The sequence below is a fragment of the Aulostomus chinensis genome, chromosome 7, assembly GCF_037954235.1.
Source record: "Aulostomus chinensis isolate RoL2024-O1b breed Wild chromosome 7, RoL_Achi_v1.0, whole genome shotgun sequence".
NCBI classification, from domain to species: Eukaryota; Metazoa; Chordata; class Actinopteri; order Syngnathiformes; family Aulostomidae; genus Aulostomus; species Aulostomus chinensis.
This window is the reverse complement of record NC_141326.1, coordinates 31,071,797-31,091,568: the sequence shown is the minus strand read 5'-3', so window position 1 is coordinate 31,091,568 and position 19,772 is coordinate 31,071,797. Positions and strand designations below refer to the sequence as shown.

The 19,772-nt window shown below is 51.2% G+C and overlaps 1 protein-coding gene across 3 annotated transcripts; it reads right to left on the bottom strand.

Annotated features, from left to right (window-relative positions):
* Positions 1–855: 855 nt before the first annotated feature.
* Positions 856–18,879, bottom strand: LOC147259535 (transcription initiation factor TFIID subunit 4-like). Of its 3 annotated transcripts, none has more exons than XM_086209970.1 (15): positions 17,218–18,879; positions 16,161–16,327; positions 15,865–15,954; positions 14,922–15,113; positions 14,463–14,585; positions 14,295–14,384; positions 10,061–10,228; positions 8,582–8,657; positions 8,357–8,462; positions 6,957–7,126; positions 6,685–6,815; positions 6,034–6,159; positions 5,805–5,861; positions 4,574–4,696; positions 856–2,777 (listed from the first exon to the last, which is right to left on the bottom strand). In XM_086209970.1, exons 1-15 carry the CDS (start codon positions 18,362–18,364, stop codon positions 2,613–2,615), a joined length of 2,931 nt encoding a protein of 976 aa, XP_086066096.1. In that variant the 5' UTR covers positions 18,365–18,879; the 3' UTR covers positions 856–2,612. The 3 variants fall into 3 exon arrangements, with proteins under 3 accessions (XP_086066096.1, XP_086066097.1, XP_086066095.1); XM_086209971.1 differs by having other exon boundaries at positions 14,922–15,116; positions 16,179–16,327; XM_086209969.1 differs by having other exon boundaries at positions 14,922–15,116; positions 17,218–18,876.
* Between the last annotated feature and the right edge of the window lie 893 nt (positions 18,880–19,772).

The following is a 19,772-nucleotide window of genomic DNA, read 5'->3' as shown; positions in this document are numbered from 1 at the left end:
AGTGTTAGTATTAGCTAGCTCAGGTCCAGCTAGTTAGTTTAGCCCAATGTCTGGTAGTGGGTGGGAAGTGTTAGTATTAGCTAGCTCAGGTCCAGCTAGTTAGCTGAGCCCAATGGCTGGTAGTGGGTGGGAAGTGTTAGTATTAGCTAGCTCAGGTCCAGGCTAGTTAGCTTAGCCCAATGTCTGGTAGTGGGTGGGAAGTGTTAGTATTAGCTAGCTCAGGTCCAGCTAGTTAGCTTAGCCCAATGGCTGGTAGTGGGTGGGAAGTGTTAGCATCAGCTAGCTCAGGTCCAGGCTAGTCAGCTTAGCCCAATGGCTGGTAGTGGGTGGAAGTGTTAGCATCAGCTAGCTCAGGTCCAGGATGCTGGTGTGTCCAGCAGGAACCCTCCTCCTCATCATCATCAGTAGCAGCAGTCGCTCTTCTAGTCCTCAACAAACCTTTGGTTCTGTTGACCCAAGTTCCAGTGGAGCTTTGGAGGTGCTGCGTCAAATCACTGCTCCCAGTCAGGAAAGTAGTTCCGGCTACGTGTCTGATTCTACCACTACAATGTCTCCTCATGTTAAACTGGTATTCATCACCAAGGTTACACACAACCCTCCTGATATTAATGCAGGCAGAGAGGGAGCTACGCTAACACTTCCCACCCACTACCAGTCATTGTGCTAAGCTAAGTAGCCTGGGTCTCAGCTCTGGGGATGCCTGTTCCTTCAGAACTAGTAAATAATTTTTTCTAAAAGTCAAAGTTTGTGATCGTTGTTATATTTTTAAGGTCAATGAGTTTTCTGGGATGAGCTCATTTAGGCAAGGATGGATAGTGATAACACAATGGTTTCTATGACAATGATAAATGACATTAAACCACCTTTATTTTCTTTATTTCATTTTTTTGCAAAGGTACAAACAACTGTAAAATTGCCTGAAACGCGTCCGTATGGATACAGAACATAGGAAATATAAATAATCGTAAAAGTTTCATCAGCCAATCATCATTAGAGCCGTTTATTATACAAACCAAACCAGACGTCAAAGCGTTAAAAACCTTCCGTGTTCACGCTTCAATTAAAAACTGCAGAGACAAATTCATGATTCACCAGGATGTTGTTCAGTTGCGCATGAGCAGCGCTTTATAGTTTGTGATTGCAGCCGTCGGTCGGAGAACCAGCTCCCGCCGTGATCAACGACCGAATCACCACGTTTAAGTCCAACATTCCTATTTGCTCCTCAGAGCTCTGATCTGTGACCCTCTCCCCTGGTTAGCCTAGCCTAGCCTGGCGATAGGAAGAAGCTTGTTTGACTTCTTTAGCCAACAAAATAAAACACCTACCACCTCCAATGTGTCAATCACACGACTCAGTCATTGCCTCCTCCCCCTCATCCTGATGGAAGGTGCTGCTGGAAGCTGACAGGTAAAGGTGTCACTCATGTCCCGCACAGACGAAGTGACTGGAGACCTGCTAATAATGTACCAGTGAACATAAGAAAACAAGCAAATGCCTCCAAACTGCTGGTCTGAATAACCCACGAGTCCTGAAGCCTCCACATGCCGAGTTATGAAAAACCTCACTACAAACATGGCGTCATAGCTGGACTACAAAACTTCCATCATCACCAGGATGAGCAGGTGATGATCAGCTATCTCTTTAAGTCAATGTGAACACATGAATACAGGAAACAGACGCAGCACTTCACCTCTGGTGAAAGAACAATACTCGATAGAGAAGCAGCATCTATGTTGTCGTGGTAACGGTGAGGACACCGTTCTTCACGGTACAAGACTCAGCTAAGGTGGTGGTGAGGTGACAGTGCTGCCGCCAGCCACAGAACCAGAGCTGCTAGAGGAGACAGACACCAGACTCCTCGTCCCTCTGGCCAGGTCTAATGCTAAGCTAAGCTAGGCTAAGCTGGTGGTGTCAGCGTGATTTATTTGACCTGTTTGATCTGCTGAGTGACACACACACACACACACACACACACACACACACACACACACACACAAAAACCCAACCCGGTCTCAGAAAAATGTGAAATAACCACAACCTTTCAACACAACACAGGATGGTGTCACCATGGAAACGATGAAGGTAAGTTAGATCTTTGTCACCATGACACCAGGAACCAGGAAATGTCAAGAGTCTGTTAGCACTGCCAACATGGCGTTGAGAATCATGGTCATTTCAGGCATTTCCTGTGAGCTCGAGTTGATTAAAACATTACAACATGATGCTGCTCATTTGAGTGTGGAAGCTCCTCCCCCTGGTGTTGTCATGACAACACAATTCGTAAAACATCCAACTTCCTGTAGTCAAGATGCAGTTAGAACCCACCCATCACCTCCTGGTTGTGAAGGTTAACAGATGCAGCGAGCAGCCGGCGTCCTGAGTGGGTCAGGGACATCAAATGGTACTGTTGCTATGGAGACGGTGGCATAGATCCGACTCAGAAGGCACCTGGCAAGGTACAGCGCTGGAGTCAAAGAGTCGAAGTCCTGCAGTGACAGTACATGTTAACATCCTCGCTTCACATGCAGCTGGCGGTGGGGTTTGGTTCAGGATCCGGGGGAGGGGCTGGAGTGGTGTCCAGGTGTCGCTGTGCATCGGGCCCATGGCGCCGGCTACTTCAGCAGCGCCTTGTAGAGCGTGAGTGAGCGCGCCGTGCTGCGGTCCTGCTCCAGGCAGAAGATGAAGTCCCTGAGGTTCACTCTCGTGATCCGCTGACGCAGCTGCTGACGGGAGGCAGCAGCAGAGGAGGAGGAGCCTGCACCTGAGCCCGACGCCACCTGAGAAGACACACATGAGCATTTGGAAACTCTTAAGATGACCTATAGGCTGGTTTCCATGGTAACAGACATCAGAGCAGGGTGCAAAGTTAAATGACCCTCAGGATGACCATGACATCATCATCAGGCAGAAATGATGAAGCACAGACACCTGCCGCTGGTGTGACACCTCACAGGGATGTTGAATCTTTGGCAGAAGCAGCTGTGACATCACTACAGAGGACAATAATGATCACATGACATTCCATCCATCATCCATCTTCCCCCTCTTCTCCTGTTGAGGGTGGTGGGGGTGGAGCCTATCCCAGCAGCCTTCCCCCTGGACAGGTCACCAGTCCATGGCAGGGCCAACACATAGAGACAGACAACCATTGGCTCTCCCAGCCACGCCTACGGACAATTTAGAGTCACGTGACAAGAGCCGATGTTTGACCACAAGTGATGTCATCGTCAATGAATCTGTGACAGGATTCTAAAATGCCCCGTCAGACTAAACTAGTAAAGATGACAGCCTATAACACCGTTGAGGCGCTTGGTACCGACACCAGGCCCCGCCCCCCTCACCCTGTGGACGCTACAAAGATCTTGTGGGAGCTTCAGCTCAAATGGTTCTGTTTCAGCCATGCTGGCTGCCATCTTCAATTTGTCTGGAGCCTTAGCTCCGCCCTTGAGCTGCAACTTCAGGCCTGATCTGGCTCCAGATGTCCCACCCCTTCAGGGCGCCAGGCTGCAGCGAATGCACGCCAATTAACGCACGAAAGCAACAGCTTCCCTTCACTGGAGGTCGATGGGGGGGTTACTGTGTTCAGCAGGCTGCTGCACGACCGGTCACACTGGGGGGTGCGTGCATGGACAGCCACCCACAATGCACTGCAGCTCACCTCCAGGCCATGACAACCCCGCAAGCTCATCACTACTGAATGAGTCTAAGGGCGCCACCAAGGGGAGGGGCTACTCCCCACGGGCCTGCAGGGCGACACTGACCCCCTTTACTCATCCTCACTAATATTCACGGATCTGTGTGTGTGTGTCTGCGCCTTAGGACATGTCCATGTTATTAGCAGTAATCAGATCACTTAACACATGGTTTTACTGGTCAAATCAATACATCAGTTGATATCTGAGTGTCCACCAGAGAGCGCAGACACAGAGGCAGGAAATCTGAGGTTCACAAAGTGAGGTCTGGGGATCCCCAGGACTCACTGAGGGTCTGTCCTTTGGCATATCATCACGACAACATGCCCCGTCAAGGTGGTAGAGCAGTTAGCAGATGAGCTAGCGTGGCACATAGTCAGGCAGACGTCTGTTAACAAGCGACTTCTACTCTCCGCCCCTCCTCTCGTGTACACGAGGGATTTCCAGACACAGTTAGCCTGCTAACGAGCTGACGGACCCTGTTCCACTGCCAGGAGACGAGGATTGGACTTTCTGGTTTGTTTGAGGTGATTTGTGGTGCAGCATCTTTGGCTTGTATACCATCTTTGGTAGCTGCAGGAAAAGCAGCATGAGGACAGCGAGCTCCGCCCCCCTGGGCCAGTGGATGGCGCATTAGAGGTGAGCGAGTGCAGCGGTGTCTTCAGGCAGATGCCCCGGACAACAGAGTCGAGCTTCCCCTGCAGGACAAACGGTCTAACTACAGACTGGAGAGTTGAAGCTGCTTGTGTGCTTGAGTCCTGCTGAGTGTGCGGGGGGCACGCCTGGGTCAAGGGTCGAGGCTCATCATGACCTTCCAGGCATGCCACCGCTGCCAAACTGATGCGGTCAAAAGGGGTTAACACAACATTGTCACAGCTCACCTCTGTGCCGGCTGCAGCGCCACCTGGTGAGTCAAGCTTGCGTTTCTTGCGGGGCCCAATGGCAGCAAGGGCTGTGAGGTTGGCGTCTCGTTGTCGCATCTGAGCCAACTCCTGCTGCTGCATCTGAGGACAAACGGAAAAAACGTGCAAGTTTACCTGCTAGACAGCACAGGTGGGGGTCTGAGGGTGTGGCTAACATGAGGATGGGTTGCCATGGCGATGTATGGACGAATGGAAAAATGTATGAAGTAAAATTAATGTTTATTTTCTCATGTAGTTATTGTAGCAGTGTGCAAAGCAAAGCAAACACTTGAAATGTTTCTCTATCCTCCTCTGCGTGTCTCAGCTCAGCCTGATTGGCGTGTGGTTCTGTAGCTCTCGGCGTTTCTGCACCGAAACAACGAGCATGCGGTTGTCCAGGCCAGCCGTGGCTTCGTGGCTCTTCAACTATGACAAAAGGTCAAATATATTAACCATCAACGCCAATGTTGTCTGTTGCCGCCATTGCTCCAGTTTCAGAAGTCATGTTGTGTCCAACTTCCTGTAGTTGTTCTCATCAACTTCAGAAAATCAGCAATTCAAAAGTTATTTTGTCGTCATGGTGACAGACCTGCCCAGTCATGAATTTATAGTGTTCAAACCACTGTCATTTCTTATAAATACAGCAATAAAAAAATTAAGTCAGGTTTTGTTTTTGTTTTTAAACGTATTTGACAAGTCCACCAGGTGCTCAGGAGCCTGGAGGTACAGACACGTGGACACAAGGCCAAACAGCGACATGTGCTGGCATGACCTTTGACCCTGACATGCTAATTGGGTCATTGTGTCTACAAGCTTTGTGCGAGAAAAAGTTTCAACAATTCAGAATGACTATTCAGAGTTGGTGTGTCTGTGAGACTGTAGAACCGGGTTCAAAGAGAACCGCTGTCTTCATGAGATCCATCGATGGCCGACTGGACGATGGTTAAGCGAATGAGAGCAGAGGACGAGGCCACCGGGGAAACGGCCGGTGGAAGACGGCAGCATTTACAACCAGAGTTGACCCAGAGAAGCGAATGGTTTTGGTGCAACAACACCGGAACAAGACCCGCCGACGTACGATACCAGCAGCCAGCGTTAATGAAATAAATGCTAAGCAGCGCCATTCTATCACCATAGCAACATATGCAGGCTGCTGCTGAGTCTTTGTGTTGAGTCATCAACCACATGACTCGTTGACATGAAGACAAACCTCTTTAGCCTTCTGCTTCAGACGAGCCTGTTCGGGATCCTCTTGCCTGGCGCGACTCTGGAGGATGGACACACATGCATGTTAGATTATAATATTCAAAGATGGCCGTCTGCGGCGATGCTTGTCAAGGATCAATGATGCAAAAATGGTTATAGATTCAGATTCTGGTGAGACCAGGATCTCGATGGTGCCTCGGTCACATCACGCCGTCAGGGGAAGCAGTTTGTACCTTGGCAGCCTTCAGCAGCATTTCCCTCTCCTGCTCATCCTTCCTCTGCTTCTCCATTCGTTCCAACTGCTCGAAGAAACGCAGCTGCGAGCGAACGTCCGACGTCTGTTCCTGATGCTCTTCGTCCTGGTGGAGGGGGAGAGGGATGATGTCATGCTCCAGAAAGCAAACAGATGTTTGATGACTTCTTCTAAATGTCCATCAACACACCGCTAACTACAGTCTCATCGGCCAGCCCATCGCCATCTGTATTGCGTGACCATGAGAGTCTAAGGACTTGACTTCTCTCTGTTGGCATGTGACAAGATAGTGCCTGTTCATCCTCAGGTGTGCTGGCGGTGTGGCCATGATCACATGGTAGCCAGGAACTGTAGGTGTAAACCCAACGCTGAGATCAAGCTCCATCTGCCCTCAGCCTACCAGCGGTGTTCAGCTGGATGCTTCTGATCAACTACCTGACTTCCACTTGCCCTGAGAAAACCAATGTGCAGGATGTTCATCTCGCCGGGCGCCATGACCTGCTGCAGCTAGAATATCGCACATTTGATGCAGAATCGTACAGAGAAGGTCATGTTTGGTGGACTCAGATGTCACAGGGATACACCTACCGACCCTCCGGCCATCAATCAGCCTGAGTGACTCTGCTCTTACCTTCCCGCTGTCGGCACGGTGCTGAGCAACTGCCGACACCTTCTCCAGCAGCGAGCGCAGTCGGGACTGGGTGGCGTGAGAGACGAAGTTCACCACCTCTAGCGGCACCTCAGTCACGCCCAGCTTCCGGGCTGGAGACAAGAGACATGGCAGACGTCAGGGGGGTGTAGGAGTCTTAAATGCAGACGCCGGGCGTGTCTTCACACCACCATCAGGCAGTTGCTGTGTTGATGTCAACCACCAGTACAGCCTCAGGGGAATGTGGCCATTACCTGTGTCCAGGATGCGGCGGTGCAGCAGGCCAGGGGGCAGGAAGGACTCGTCTTTGCAGGAGCGGATCTTGGTGCCAACGAGCTCAGAGCTGGTTGCTAGGATACGGGCGTTTTCCTCATTGAGGTTAACGCCAGCCATGGACGCCACATCATTGATGTCATCATCGTCTCTGAGGACAACAGCAGCAGAGCAGAGATCATGAACTCATGTGACAGGTGAGACCCAAATGATGCTCCACACGAAGGTTAATCAGCACCTGTCCTGATGACATCAGCTCTTCACCACGTCACCGCCATCTCTCGTTGGAATTGTGCAATCAAACAAATATCCCATTCGCCAGTGTAAAAATGTAAATATGTACGAAGACACCTCCTTATCTTCTAGATTTTCTATTTTTTCTCTCTTATACATCGTTTGTGTTCCTGTTGTTGAGACTGTTGATCTTCTTTTGTCTGCCTCTTCTAGGTTACTTCCTCCTTATTTACCTGGACTGTGAAATGGAGCCTGGCGACCCAACAACCGCCGGCGAGGCACGAATAAAGGATTTTCTGATTCTGATTTAACGCCGTTGTGTTTACTTTTCTGACAGATTGTTTCCTTTGAGTTCAGTCGTTTGTTCTTATCATGATGTTCTTCATTCAGCCTCCATGTTTGTGAACCGCTGCCTGCTGTTACATGACCCCATCAGCTGACGCTGGACGCCAACTCCTACTTCAACTGAAGCAGGTCACATGTTCCTGTCTGTCAGATGTTGACCATGCAGGTTCTCACCCAGGGTGGAGGAGTCACCAGGTTCACCCAGTCAGGATGTTTCTTTAGCTCCTAATTATTGATGGTTGTAACAACTCACCAGGAGGTTGAACGTTCACTTCAGAAAATCTAACTCAAACTTTCAGCATCAGTGAGTGCTTTCATCTTGGTCTATTGACTGATGGAGGTGTGTCTACGTCTGGAGCGCCAGGTGGCGGCAGCCTCAGGTGTCGTCGACGGGGACACCGTTTGACCTCAGGGTTTAATGCCACAGCGGAACCTACTGAGCATGTGCAGACCACAGGGCCAGTTTGAGCTGCAGGACCTCATTATGGTATGTTCCTCCACCAGCAGCTGTCAGCGATCAGCTGACACCTTGGTATTGACTTGCTCACCACCAGGCTAATGTTAGCCCCCCTATGCTAGCTGACAGCAGCAGCAGGGTTCCCTCTGCCGCTCGCTCCGTTTCATTTCAGCAGTACAATCAGTCACTAACACAGTTCAGGAGTGGCACCGACTGACAGTAACTATGGTAACGGCAAGGCACACTCATTTCTATCAGGATGCCATCTTCTAGTGTCCACTGACTGCCAATATTAGAGACCCAACCCCATCACATGATGCAGCATTGTGTCAGTTTGCCATTCACCTGAAAGTTCCGCCCCCTGGGTCGCTGAGCTTCTTCTGATTGGCTGGGGCTGCCAGGTGGACGGGACTCTTGCCGATGATGTTGGCGGCTCCTCTTACTATCGCAGCTGATGTAGAGGAAACAGAAATATACCACGACAAGAATGTTCATGTTATCAGCGCAGACGCAGTGATGACATCATCGTCACGGCCCTGACATCGAGCAGGTGAGTGTATACAGACTCACCTTGAGGTCTGAGTGTCTGACTGATGACGACAGGGGAACGACTCTGGAGCGTCTGCACGCCGGGTCTACTCACCGCCTGGACAACGACAACAGCACAGACTGAGGGCTGGTTCTGGTCAGGTTTTTTTAATCTCTAAATATTTAGGGGCGGGGTTACTCCCTGAGAGGGAGACGGGTCACAGTCACATCTGAGGCTGCCTGGAGCAGACAGGGTCAAGGCTGCGGGGGGAAATGGAGCTCCACCAACATCGTCCTCATCTCATCATTAAAGGCTCGGCCTGTTCTGGATACCAGGGTAACAACCTGTCAATCATCAGGGCTTCGCACTCAGCAAACAAGAGCAGCCGAGCAGCACCGGGCTCAGCAACGACTCACAGTTCTCAGGTGACTAGCAAACTGGTTCAGCCAGCTGCGCTTGGTGGACATGGCGCTGGGCTCATCTCTGCAAATGCGCTCCAACAACCCGACCGTGGTCATGTGCCAATGGCAGGTTCGGGTCGGAGCTCTAAGAACAAGTGATGCTAACCTCGCTTTCATCAAGAATAACATGAATAACGATACAGTGCTACTCCTGCCTTCTGGATGACTACTGTAGCCTCAAAAAAACGGAACACCATCCAATACTGACTTGACCAGTGATTGCCATGGCAACGAGTGAAGCTTCAAAGTCTCAAAGCTGCCAAGGGCTCAGGTTGGCCCACTGGGACATCTCAGCCAGTTTGAGCCAACCGTGGTTCAGAGGTCAAAGACGATCAGCTATAGGTGTTGATTTTCAAGATAAGTCGAATGATCATCGGTCATTCAGGGGGTCATGTGACTGACATGCTGATGACCTCTGGGACACGCAGTGGACCCTCACAGTCTGCAACACACAGGGATCCTCATTCACTGAGATTTAGGCCTGAATGTGCCAGAGCCATGTCACAGCACCCGTTCCACGCTGACAGACGCAACGCACTGCCTGAGAATGAACAGAGCGGGAGGTTTTGCTGTGATGACCTTCATGCAGGTGACTGATCACGGCAAACCCCCATCCCTCCCCTCTCAGACATGGGTCCATGTTGGCAGCGTTTCCATGATGACGACACACATCCCAAAACAAACTGAAGTATTTCAACAGGTCACCATGACAACAAGGAAGGCAGAGGTGTCCGAGGAGCTGACTAATGAGTCCACTGACTACAGGTCTGAGCATGACGTGGTTCATACGCCCGTCCAGGTGGTCAGGGCGCCCCCGGTGGAGACACACGTCTGGCGCCTTTTCGGACATTTTGGCTGGACAAGAAGTTTGTGCACCTGCAGACAATGTTACTCTTCTGACAGATGTGGAACAGGCTACAATCAGGTGGCGTCAGTTTCCACAGTTGCCTGAATAAAGTAATGTCTGTCTGTCTGTCTGCCAGCGGCGCTTCATGTTATCCGTCACTTTTCTCTGCTGGCCAGACTGAAAGTGACACAAGCATCAGATGACCCTCCTACCAGAGCACCCGGGGTTGCAAGTGGCGCGTTCAATCGGACAGTGCTGGTGGCGGGACTGATGGGCAGCCGCGGCTGGATGGCTGCAGCTCCAGGGGCAGCCAGGGGGGGCGCTGTGGTCAGAGACTGCTGGCTGCTGAGGAGAGACTGGCGCAGGGCGGGGAGGCTTTTCTGTGAACACAAAAGAATTCAAGATTAATCGGTTCCTCAGCTGAAACTGATCAGACACGTGAAACCCTGTCACCTGCTAGCAGCCATAAAAGTGAAATGGTGCTTACGTTTTCACACCTCGGTCCAAATATTCACACTGAGGAACTTTGTCCTGTCATCATCGTTGTTGAACTCCATATGACACCATCTGGTTTGTAGATTGCGTCCATCTGACACAAACATCGTACAATCCAGTGGACTCAACCACGGTCCAAGGCCCCCCCATGCCTGATTAAGCACTTTTGCGCTACTATGGACTTTTCCTTAATTAGGTCTGAATTCTTGCTTGTGTTGTACGTCGCTTTGGACAAAAGCATCTGCTAAATGAAATTGTAGAATTGTAGATTATGGTCCGAACCAAACCAGGAAGGCAGCTATAATTGTCAGTGCAACCAAATGCTGTCAAAACTGGAGAGAACATGCTGCTCCACACCGGAAGGGTTGGGCAGAGGAGAACCACAACAAGCCCAGGGTCCTCTTCTGCACAGGAGCCAGACTGGCAGAGTCTGGGAGTCACTCCAGGACCTTAAAACCCTGCGATTATCAGACTATAAACTGCCATCCTAAGTTTTGGCCTATCGAGTGAGAAAGGTGACAGACCAGGTGATCCTCCAGACCCAGACTTACGGTGTTACTGATTTAAGATCTTTAGGTCTCTAGTTCTTTGGGTTTTGAGGCCGGTCTGGTTTCTTTGGCCCAGGAGAAGCTATTTGACCTGAGTGGCTACTGTTACAATTCTACAATTTCATTTAGCAGACGCTTTTGTCCAAAGCGATGTACAACACAAGCAAGAATTTAGACCTAATTAAGGAAAAGTCCATTGGAAGCGCAAAAGTGCTTCAGTTGTGATTTGGTCACAGGTACTGCTATCTAGTGGCAGAAGAAGTGTTGCGCCCCCCCCCCCCCCCTTTTTTTGAATTTTTTTTTTTTTTTTGGACAGACATACAACATCACCCAACCCAGTTAGTGCTACATAGTCACTAAGTGCTGGGTCTTGGACCCTCTGACTGATTCTACCCCAAAGAGGAGCAAAGTCAGCTTCAGTGCCTCGGTGCTCTCTGAACAATTGAGTCTTCAACTGTCTCTTAAAAGTAGAAAGGGACTCAGCAGAACACACAGAGTTCAGTAGTTGGTTCCACCATTTGGGAACAACAGAAGAGAAGAGTCTGGCTAGAGATTTGGAGCAGCGCTGGGCTGGAAGCACCAGGCGTCTTTGGCATGCAGAGCGTAGTGGGCGAGAAGGAGAGTAGACCTGGATCAGGGATTCCAGGTAGGCTGGAGCCATTCTTGGGATTGTTTTGTGAGCCAAGAGAAGTGCCTTGAATTTGATCCTGGCTGCCACTGGAAGCCAGTGAAGAGAAACCAGCAGCGGGGTGACATGTGCCCTTTTGGGCTGGTTGAAGACCAGACGTGCTGCTGCATTCTGGATCATCTGCAGAGGCTTGAATGAGCCTGCAGGGAGGCCTGCCAGAAGAGAGTTGCAGTAGTCAATGCGTGAGATGACAAGAGCCTGAACCAGAATCTGTGTGGTCTGTTGGGTCAGGAAGGGTCTGATCTTCCTGATGTTGTAGAGGGCATAACGGCAAGACCGAGAAACTGAGGCCACATGAACCTTAAAGGTCAGCTGGTCATCAATCATGACACCCAGGTTTCTGGCTGAGTTTGTGGGCGCAAGTAGGCTCGAGTCAAGTTGGACAGTGACCTGAGGCTGAACAGATGGACACGCTGGAAAGACCAGAAGTTCAGTCTTCGACGGATTCAGTTGAAGGTGGCGTTCCTTCATCCATGTGAAGATATCAGCCAGACACGCTGATATACGACCTGAGACCGTTCTGTCATCAGGTGGGAAAGAGAGGAGAAGCTGAGTGTCGTCAGCATAACAGTGGTAGGAGAAGCCATGGGAGCGGATCACTGCACCAAGTGAGGTGGTGTACAGAGAGAAGAGAAGGGCACCAAGCACTGACCCCCGAGGAACCCCAGTCGATAGGCCATGTGGCCTAGACACCTTTCCTTGCCATGACACTCTGAAGGATCTGCCTGTGAGGTAGGACTTGAACCACAACAAGGCAGAACCAGATATGCCGAGCTCAGAGAGTGTGGAGAGGAGAATGTGATGGTTCACTGTGTCGAAGGCAGCAGACAGGTCCAGCAGAAGTAGGACAGAGCACTGACCAGCAGCTCGAGCTCGTCTCAGTGACCCAGTGACTGACAGGAGTGCGGTCTCAGTGGAGTGGTCACACCTGAAGCCAGACTGAAAAGAGTCAATTGGTTGTTGTTCCGCAGATGTTCAGAGACCTGGTTAAATACTGAGCGCTCCAGTATTTTTGACAGGAATGGCAGCAGTGATACTGGCCTGTAGTTTTCAACCTTGGCAGGGTTGAGATGAGGCTTTTTGAGCAGTGGGGTGACACGGGCCTGCTTAAAAGAAGCAGGGAAAATGCTGTTTCCAGGGAGGAATGGACAATGTGTGTGACTGCAGGTTTGATAGTGGGCAAAATGGTCTGCAGGATGCTGGTGGGTATTGGATCGAGAGGAAAAGTTGTAGGTTTTGAGCTCAGGAGAAGTCTGGAGACTTCATCTTGGCTCAGGGGAGCAAAGGAGAAGAGTGAAGCAGCAGTGGCAGGTTGGTGCTGACTGGACTGGTCAGGCTCAGAGAACTGGTTGCTGATTGCAGCAACCTTTTCAGTAAAAAAGGAGGCAAACATGTCTGAAGTCAGCGCAGTGGAAGGCTGAGCAACTGGAGGAGAAAGCAAGGAGTTAAACGCCATAAACAGTTTTCTGGAATCAGAAGTGGCACAGATCTTGTTACCTGTTGAAATTGTTACACAGGTTTGGCCTCAGCTCTGGACTTACTGCCAAGATTACGATTCTTTGTGAAGATGATGAGAGTGCTGAAAATGACAATAGTCTGAACCTGGTCAAGTGACTCGGGGGATCAGACCCAGCTGCTCCAGGTCCAAGATGATCTGCGCACCTTCTATTGAGCCACTGTTGCACAATGGTGGGCTTGTTGTTGATGGTCATGTGTTTTTTTTTCTGTGTATGCAGATGATGTTGTTGTTACCGTTAAAACCTGGAGGGTGTAACGACGTTTGGGACGGCAGCTGAAGTGAAGTGGGGGAGAAGTGAGATTGGCAGTGGGAGGGGGTTTACAAGTGTGCGTCCAATTTAGGTGGCTGGGGTTCATCTCAGGCACATCCTAGTGACCCGTGGCTCCCCATAGCTTTGGAAAAATAATATAATTTGGAAATAAATAACACCTTTTTATTTTGGGAATCAAAGTTATACTGTGACACTGAAATAAAAAAATGCCAGCAGTTTTGTTTCTAAAATAAACCCCATGGTGTTAAATGTTCTGTCCACAGCCAGAAACCCTTTTCATTGTTTCCTGGATTGTAAAAGGCTCAAACCTCTAAACTGTAGCGATGGCTGGCGTGAGCTCGTTTTGTTGGTGCTGGTTACTAAAGAGGAAATGCAGAGAAGGAGCAGCTGGTGAACTTGGTTGTGGAACAGGCAACCTGTCGGCTTATCAAGGAGGAACCCCGGAGTAGAGAGTTTCAGGTGGGAGCTGCTGGCAACGTCCTTCAAACCAGAGTCGGAGGAGAGGTCAGCCCCCACCCTGGCAATGGTACGCTCCATTGTTGAGGGGCAGCTGATCGTAGCGCTGCATCTTCAGGAGATTTTAGACACCTTTGTGATGCCTTGTGTGATCTGCTAGTCATGTATGGTTGGAATCTATCTGTTGTTGAAAATTAAAGGCCAAAAATCAATCTCCCTCTCCCTCAGCACACTTCTCTGCCCTCTTCTGTCTCACACCTGCTGTCTCATGGGAAATTGGATCTCTAAACTACATTCACTCTAACAGTGTGGTTCAAATGTCTTCTGATCACATTTTCTGTAATTTTGTGCGATAAATATAAAATTTACTTAAGTTGGACAAGTAAGTAATGTAGTAGTACAGTACTACTACCGGTGGTAGTAACATTACCCGTGCCATTAGTAGTACCAGTAGTAGTGGTGTGAGTACCTTAAGGAAGGGGATGAGGTAGGGTTGTGGCGAGGACTTGAGCTCTGCCTGCAGCCGAGTGGTGAACTCTTCTGGCTCAATCTTGGCATCCTGAACAAAGAGGTCCCCAATTAGAACCAGGTCAAACCCAGAGAGACCAGCAGAACCCACGTGGAACAATCAGCTTACGAGCAGGTCCTGCACCAGGGCCTTCACATTCTTGGAGGTATCCGGGGACGGCGAGTTATGGGATGCCAGCTTGATCAGCGTGGCCAGGAAGTTCTTGCATTTCTTCACGTTTTCTTGCATCTCCTGCATGCGACAAGAACAGGAAGAAGCTGTGATTGGTCACCATTGTTGCCTCACACCTCCCTGTCACTGTAGCCAGCAGCAGTTGGATGATGAAGGCTCAGAAAAGAAGCTTTTATTTTGAAAAGTGTCTTGGATGGGCCATTGGAACTGATAGGGCGGTGTGTCAACATCAACTAGGCTGTCAGCTGATTCTTCCATTTACTGTTTCAGTAAGACAATCACAGTTGAGGGGCGTGTCAACGTTTGACTGACAGCTGGACTGTTTGGACCATTTAATCTCCACTGTCAAATAAAATGACAGGACAACATGAGAGGAACAGTTAACCGTGACCCCACCTGAGACACCACGGTCACTCTGCCGGCAGGAGTGGTGGCAACAGCAGGGGAGCCACTCGTCATGGAGGGTGTTGGCGGCAGCCCAACAGACTTTGCCACAGGCGTTCCGCCTGCTGTTATCACCGTCTGGGCCTTCTGGGGGGGGGTCATCTTCACTGATACCGCTGTTCCGGCAGGAGCCACTGCGATGGCCTTCTGAGAAATGACAACGGCATGACAGGTTCAATTCAGTGTGTTACCTGGACCATACCAAGGTTGTGGGAGTGTTTGTCACGGTGGTGGTGGCTGTGGTCATGGGGGTGGTGGTGTTGGCTGGTGTCATGTGGTAGTCACAGTGGCGGTGGCGGGTGGTGTCATGGTGGTGGTCACAATGGTGCTTGTCATGGTGTTTGAGGTTGTGGTAGTGTTTGTCATGGTAGTGGTCATAGCGGTGGTGGTGGGTGTCATGGTGGTGGTGGTGGCTGTCATGGTGGTGGTTGTGGCTGGTTTCACGGTGGCTGGTGTCATAGTGGTGGTCACGGTGTTGGCTGGTGTCATGGTGGTAGTCAAAGTGGCGGTGGTGGTGTCATGGTGGTCGTGGTGGTGTTGTCATGGTCGTGGTGATGACATGGTGGTTGTGGTGGCATCATGGTTGTGGTGATGGTGTCATGGTGGTCGTGGTGGTGTCATGGTGCTCGTGTGCTCTGCTTCTACACAGGCCACTCGTTCAGGTACTGTTGCGTTTTTTTCAAGTTTGTGTCTTTGACGTAGAATTTAGACGAAGCTCTCAACACCACGCCTGAATGAAGTTAAAGGAATGTATGCCCTGGTGGCCCTGGTGGCACCCACCAGGCCGACGGTTCTTCTGTCAAACTGAAACCTGTTGATCCAAACGGAAGTTGCCAAGCTCCTCACACTGCACTTGACACTGATTAACAGGTCGCTGCCCAGGTCAGAAACACACCTGCACAGAGGCGGCAGAGGCCGCAGGGGGTGAGACCAGTCTGGTTTGAGCAGGTGCTGCCAGGCGAACCGTCTGAGTTGTCCCAGGAGCCTGCAGGCAACAGGGAGGGAAACAAATGACAAAGCACAGAAGAGCATCAAGCTACAGGTTCCTGTAAGCAGCTTCGGGTTATTGATCATCAACTATCAATCTGAAGTCATCAAACATCCAGTGGAAGACCTCCAAGACGTTCTGGAGACACAGTGAACAGCAGATGTTCGTCACACATCCTGACATCATCAACTGCTAAAACTGACCGGACTGGTGGTGCTGACCCTGATGGCGGCGGCAGCCGTGGGGGTCACAGGTCTCTGGGTGATGTTGGCCACTGTTTGGCCCTGCTGTGTCTTTGCCTGTGCCTGGGCCAGGACCTGCTGGGGGACCATGACCAACTGGCCCGTCTCTGTACGGACCAGAACCATTCCTAGAGGAGAGACACAGCATTGATGATCCTGTCAGCAGCGCCATCAGCAACATGATCAGAATGTCACTGGTCACGAGGCAGGCCGACTCCTGGCGACAGGTTCCAGGCTCATGCGTACATGGATGTGGATTTGGGGTCACGGGTCAGCCAGACTCATCAAATGTGTGTCGCTGACATTAGCAGCATTTTGCAGCTCTGTCAATCATCAATGATCGACACATGTCAATATCTGTTTTGTAAACATTTGTAGATCATTCGCCTCGCTCTCTCAGCATCGCTCGGCCACATCCAGTGACCTCACAGCGTTGCAGCTCACGTCCAAATCTCCACAAATCAACATTTTCTACTGATCTCCCGCCTATCGGTTGTGATTTCAAGCAATAAAGGAATCACGTTTTTACATAATTAAAGATGAATTCAAGGGAAAACCTGTCACATCCTAATCTCCTGTCCTCATCCCGTGGTCCAGGTTGGACGATCAAAGCCCAAGGAAGAAAATGATTGCTGGTTCTTGAAGATGTGTTAGAGAGATACTCTGTGCCGATATTGGTCACTGATATCGGGATGTACCTCCCTAACGCACCTGCAGCCCTGCACTCAGGGTCGGTGCTGCATGTCTGGACAGTGACACCGAAGCCGCTGAGCTTCTACGTATCGGCCCAGTTCTCATCATCATGACAGGTCACTACGATGAATAAACAGTGAATATGGTTCAAACATGAGTGCTGGCAACCGAAAATGCTGTGGATCATTATTATTCAGGATAAGTTCAACAGTACTTCGCGCTTATTGGTCGTGACGTCATTTTCAGCCAGCGTTCGAGAGACAGAACTTGTACCTGGAGAGGAAATAAGTAACTCCATCTCTGGAGGGGTGGGGGCGTCACTCACCGGAGGGCATGGTGTAGCCAGGCGGGAGCTGGATGGTGGTCTGCTGCTGGGGCCGGACAGCCAGCGGGGGCTGAGGGCCAGCCGGGCGAGTGGAGGTCGTAACCAGCCCGGCTCTCTGCTGCTGGAGGGAGGTGGCCACCACCGGGGCACCCGGCGGCCTCACTACGGCCACCGCCGGCTGGCCCACACCGTTGACCAGCTGCTTCACCCCGGCGGCGACCGCCGTGCTGGGCGCGCTCTGGCTAACGGGGGATTGGGCTGCGGCGGGCGGCGGGGTGCTCGTCAGTATGACGGAGCCCCCAGAGGCAGGCTGGCCGGAGGCAGGCTGGCCAGGCACCAGCATCTTGGTGTGCATCAGTGGGCTGCTGTGGTTCGGGACCTGAGACGCGGAGGCTGACGGCGAAGCTGCACCCTGGCTCCCCGCCTGGCCGCCTTTGGGGTCCACCCCGTTCTGAGCGAGGCTGGCAGCCGGGCTCGGGAGCCTCTGCAGGGTGGAGGACTGAGGAGCGGGCAAGTTGGAAGCCAAGGAGGCGATAATAGTGGAGCCGCCGGCGCTGACAGCACTTATAACAGTGTTGGTCCCGGCTTGGGGCGGGACTGCGGGCGAGTTCACCAACTTTACCGCTCCGGTGGTCCCGTTTAAACTTTGTAATCCGGGGGACGCGGTCCCGGTCGCCTCCGCGGCGGGAGCCGCGCTCGGAGCCAGGACAGCAGCCCGGTGGAAGCTAGCAGCGGCGGGCTGAGTGCTTAAAGTTAGGGGTCCTGGTCCGGGGGAGAGAGTGGAGGGAGATGCTCCAACTGCTTGCAGACTAGCTCCGCCGGTGATTACGGGCCCGGTGGCGACAGAGGAGGTAGCGGAGGCGAGGGCTTTACCGGGGAGCTGCTCATTAGCGGCGGATTCCTGGTTTAAGCCCGTTTTTGGATGCCCTTGTTGCGGCGGCTCCAGAGAGCCCACTTGATCGCGCACTTTCCCTGAGAGCTGGCTGCCGGCGGCCGCAGCTGCCTCCCGTTTCACGTCAGAATAAGAAGCGGCAGGAGGCTTTCGGTCGCCGAGTTGTGATTCCAGAGAGCCAACTAAGTCGCTAACTGCTTTCTCATCCACCTCATTGAAGAGCATGTCCTCCAGCGGGTCGGAGGCTCCCGCCATCTTTGATGTTAGACCGTTGTGCAAATCGTATTTTAGAATGTACGCATGCGCGGAGGCTCCGCGTTGTTTTCCAGCATAGAAATGAAAGAAATAGAAGTGAAACGCCGCCGAACGACCGACAGCAGCGAGGAAGCTTCAAACACGTCGGGGGCTGTTTTGTAGAGGTCTTTACACCCAAGGGCGCTGCAGTAAAACGCACCTCTCGTGTTTTGTGTATTGCACGTTTCATGTGAAGTCATTTGCTTAAGACTTTGTGAACGTCAGCTCAGAACTTCTGACTTCTCGTTGACTTTTTGGATCCACCGATGTCACCAGACGGTGTCCGACGTGTCACGTAAGAGAGGGACTTTGAAAATGTTGCATATCAAGGACATCGTTTATGCAAATGTTCTGGCGGCACACCGTGATTTGATTACCTGCAATTCACACACTTATTAATCTGAATTCTCCGACTGTAAATAAAATGAATCGGCCTCCAGTGACGTCATCAGCTACGACGAGTGATGTCCACTGAGCTGCAGCTGTTCGCCTTCTGTCTGAGCTTCATTAGAACACCAGTATGAGTCGCAGCTCCCACAATCGGTCACAATTATTACCGATTGAAAGTAACAATGGTACCCTTCAGAATTAACAACAGCACATTTTCATTGGTTGTGTATGTACGCTAAACTTGAGCAGTCCGTTGACCCAATGGAGGCAAGCGAGAGTGAGGCGTCGCGGGGGGGCCGCGCCGTCAGGCCTGAATGTGTGTGTTACTGTCTCGCTGAAGAGGGAGTCGGTTCGGATAAAGCAGAAAGTAAAAGCAGTGGAACAAGATGTGATAACGACATCCAGCAGTCGTCCCAAGACCCCCGAGACCTCCGGCCAGGCCCCGTCAACGCGTCCCACCATGAACATTCTATTTGAACAAACATTTGCTGGCTCCAAACGCTTGTCGGTTTCCGAGTCAAATACCCGGTGCCGAGTGGCTGTGTCGTTTGTTTTGTCAGCGACATTCGGTGTGTTTGGTAGCAGTCTCTCAGCTGTGACTTTGCCAGTATTGTAGTAATTTGGAATGGAGTTGGAGAATGCAATACAGTGGTTGTAATGGATTTGGATGTGAGGTTATCGATACACCGCGATGTTCCAGTTCTCACACAGCGAGGTGGAACCTCAGCTGTGCATTGGCTTTTTGAGTCAGTGTTCTTGTCTCCGTCCACGGCACCGTCCAGTCCTGCTGACGTCGTCCTCCATGAGTCTGTAAGACATGTTCCGATGTCATCCCCCTTCAAGATGTGGAATCTCAGAAACCCTGTCAGTGGTGTCCGAGGCTGGGTGATGTCTCCGAAGCTGGCATCTACACACACACACATTTACGCCACATCGCATGTTGCACCAAATATCAACAACAGACAAGGGCCAACGTGAC

Excerpts from the sequence above, each read along its gene's own strand:
- LOC147259535 (XM_086209969.1), bottom strand. The coding sequence starts at position 18,364 with ATGGCGGGAGCCTCCGACCCGCTGGAGGACATGCTCTTCAATGAGGTG. Across the intron at positions 15,955-16,160 it reads GGGTCAGCACCACCAGTCCG|GCTCCTGGGACAACTCAGAC; the intron begins GTCAGTTTTAGC and ends TGTTGCCTGCAG. Across the intron at positions 10,229-14,294 it reads ACCTCATCCCCTTCCTTAAG|AAAAGCCTCCCCGCCCTGCG; the intron begins GTACTCACACCA and ends TTGTGTTCACAG.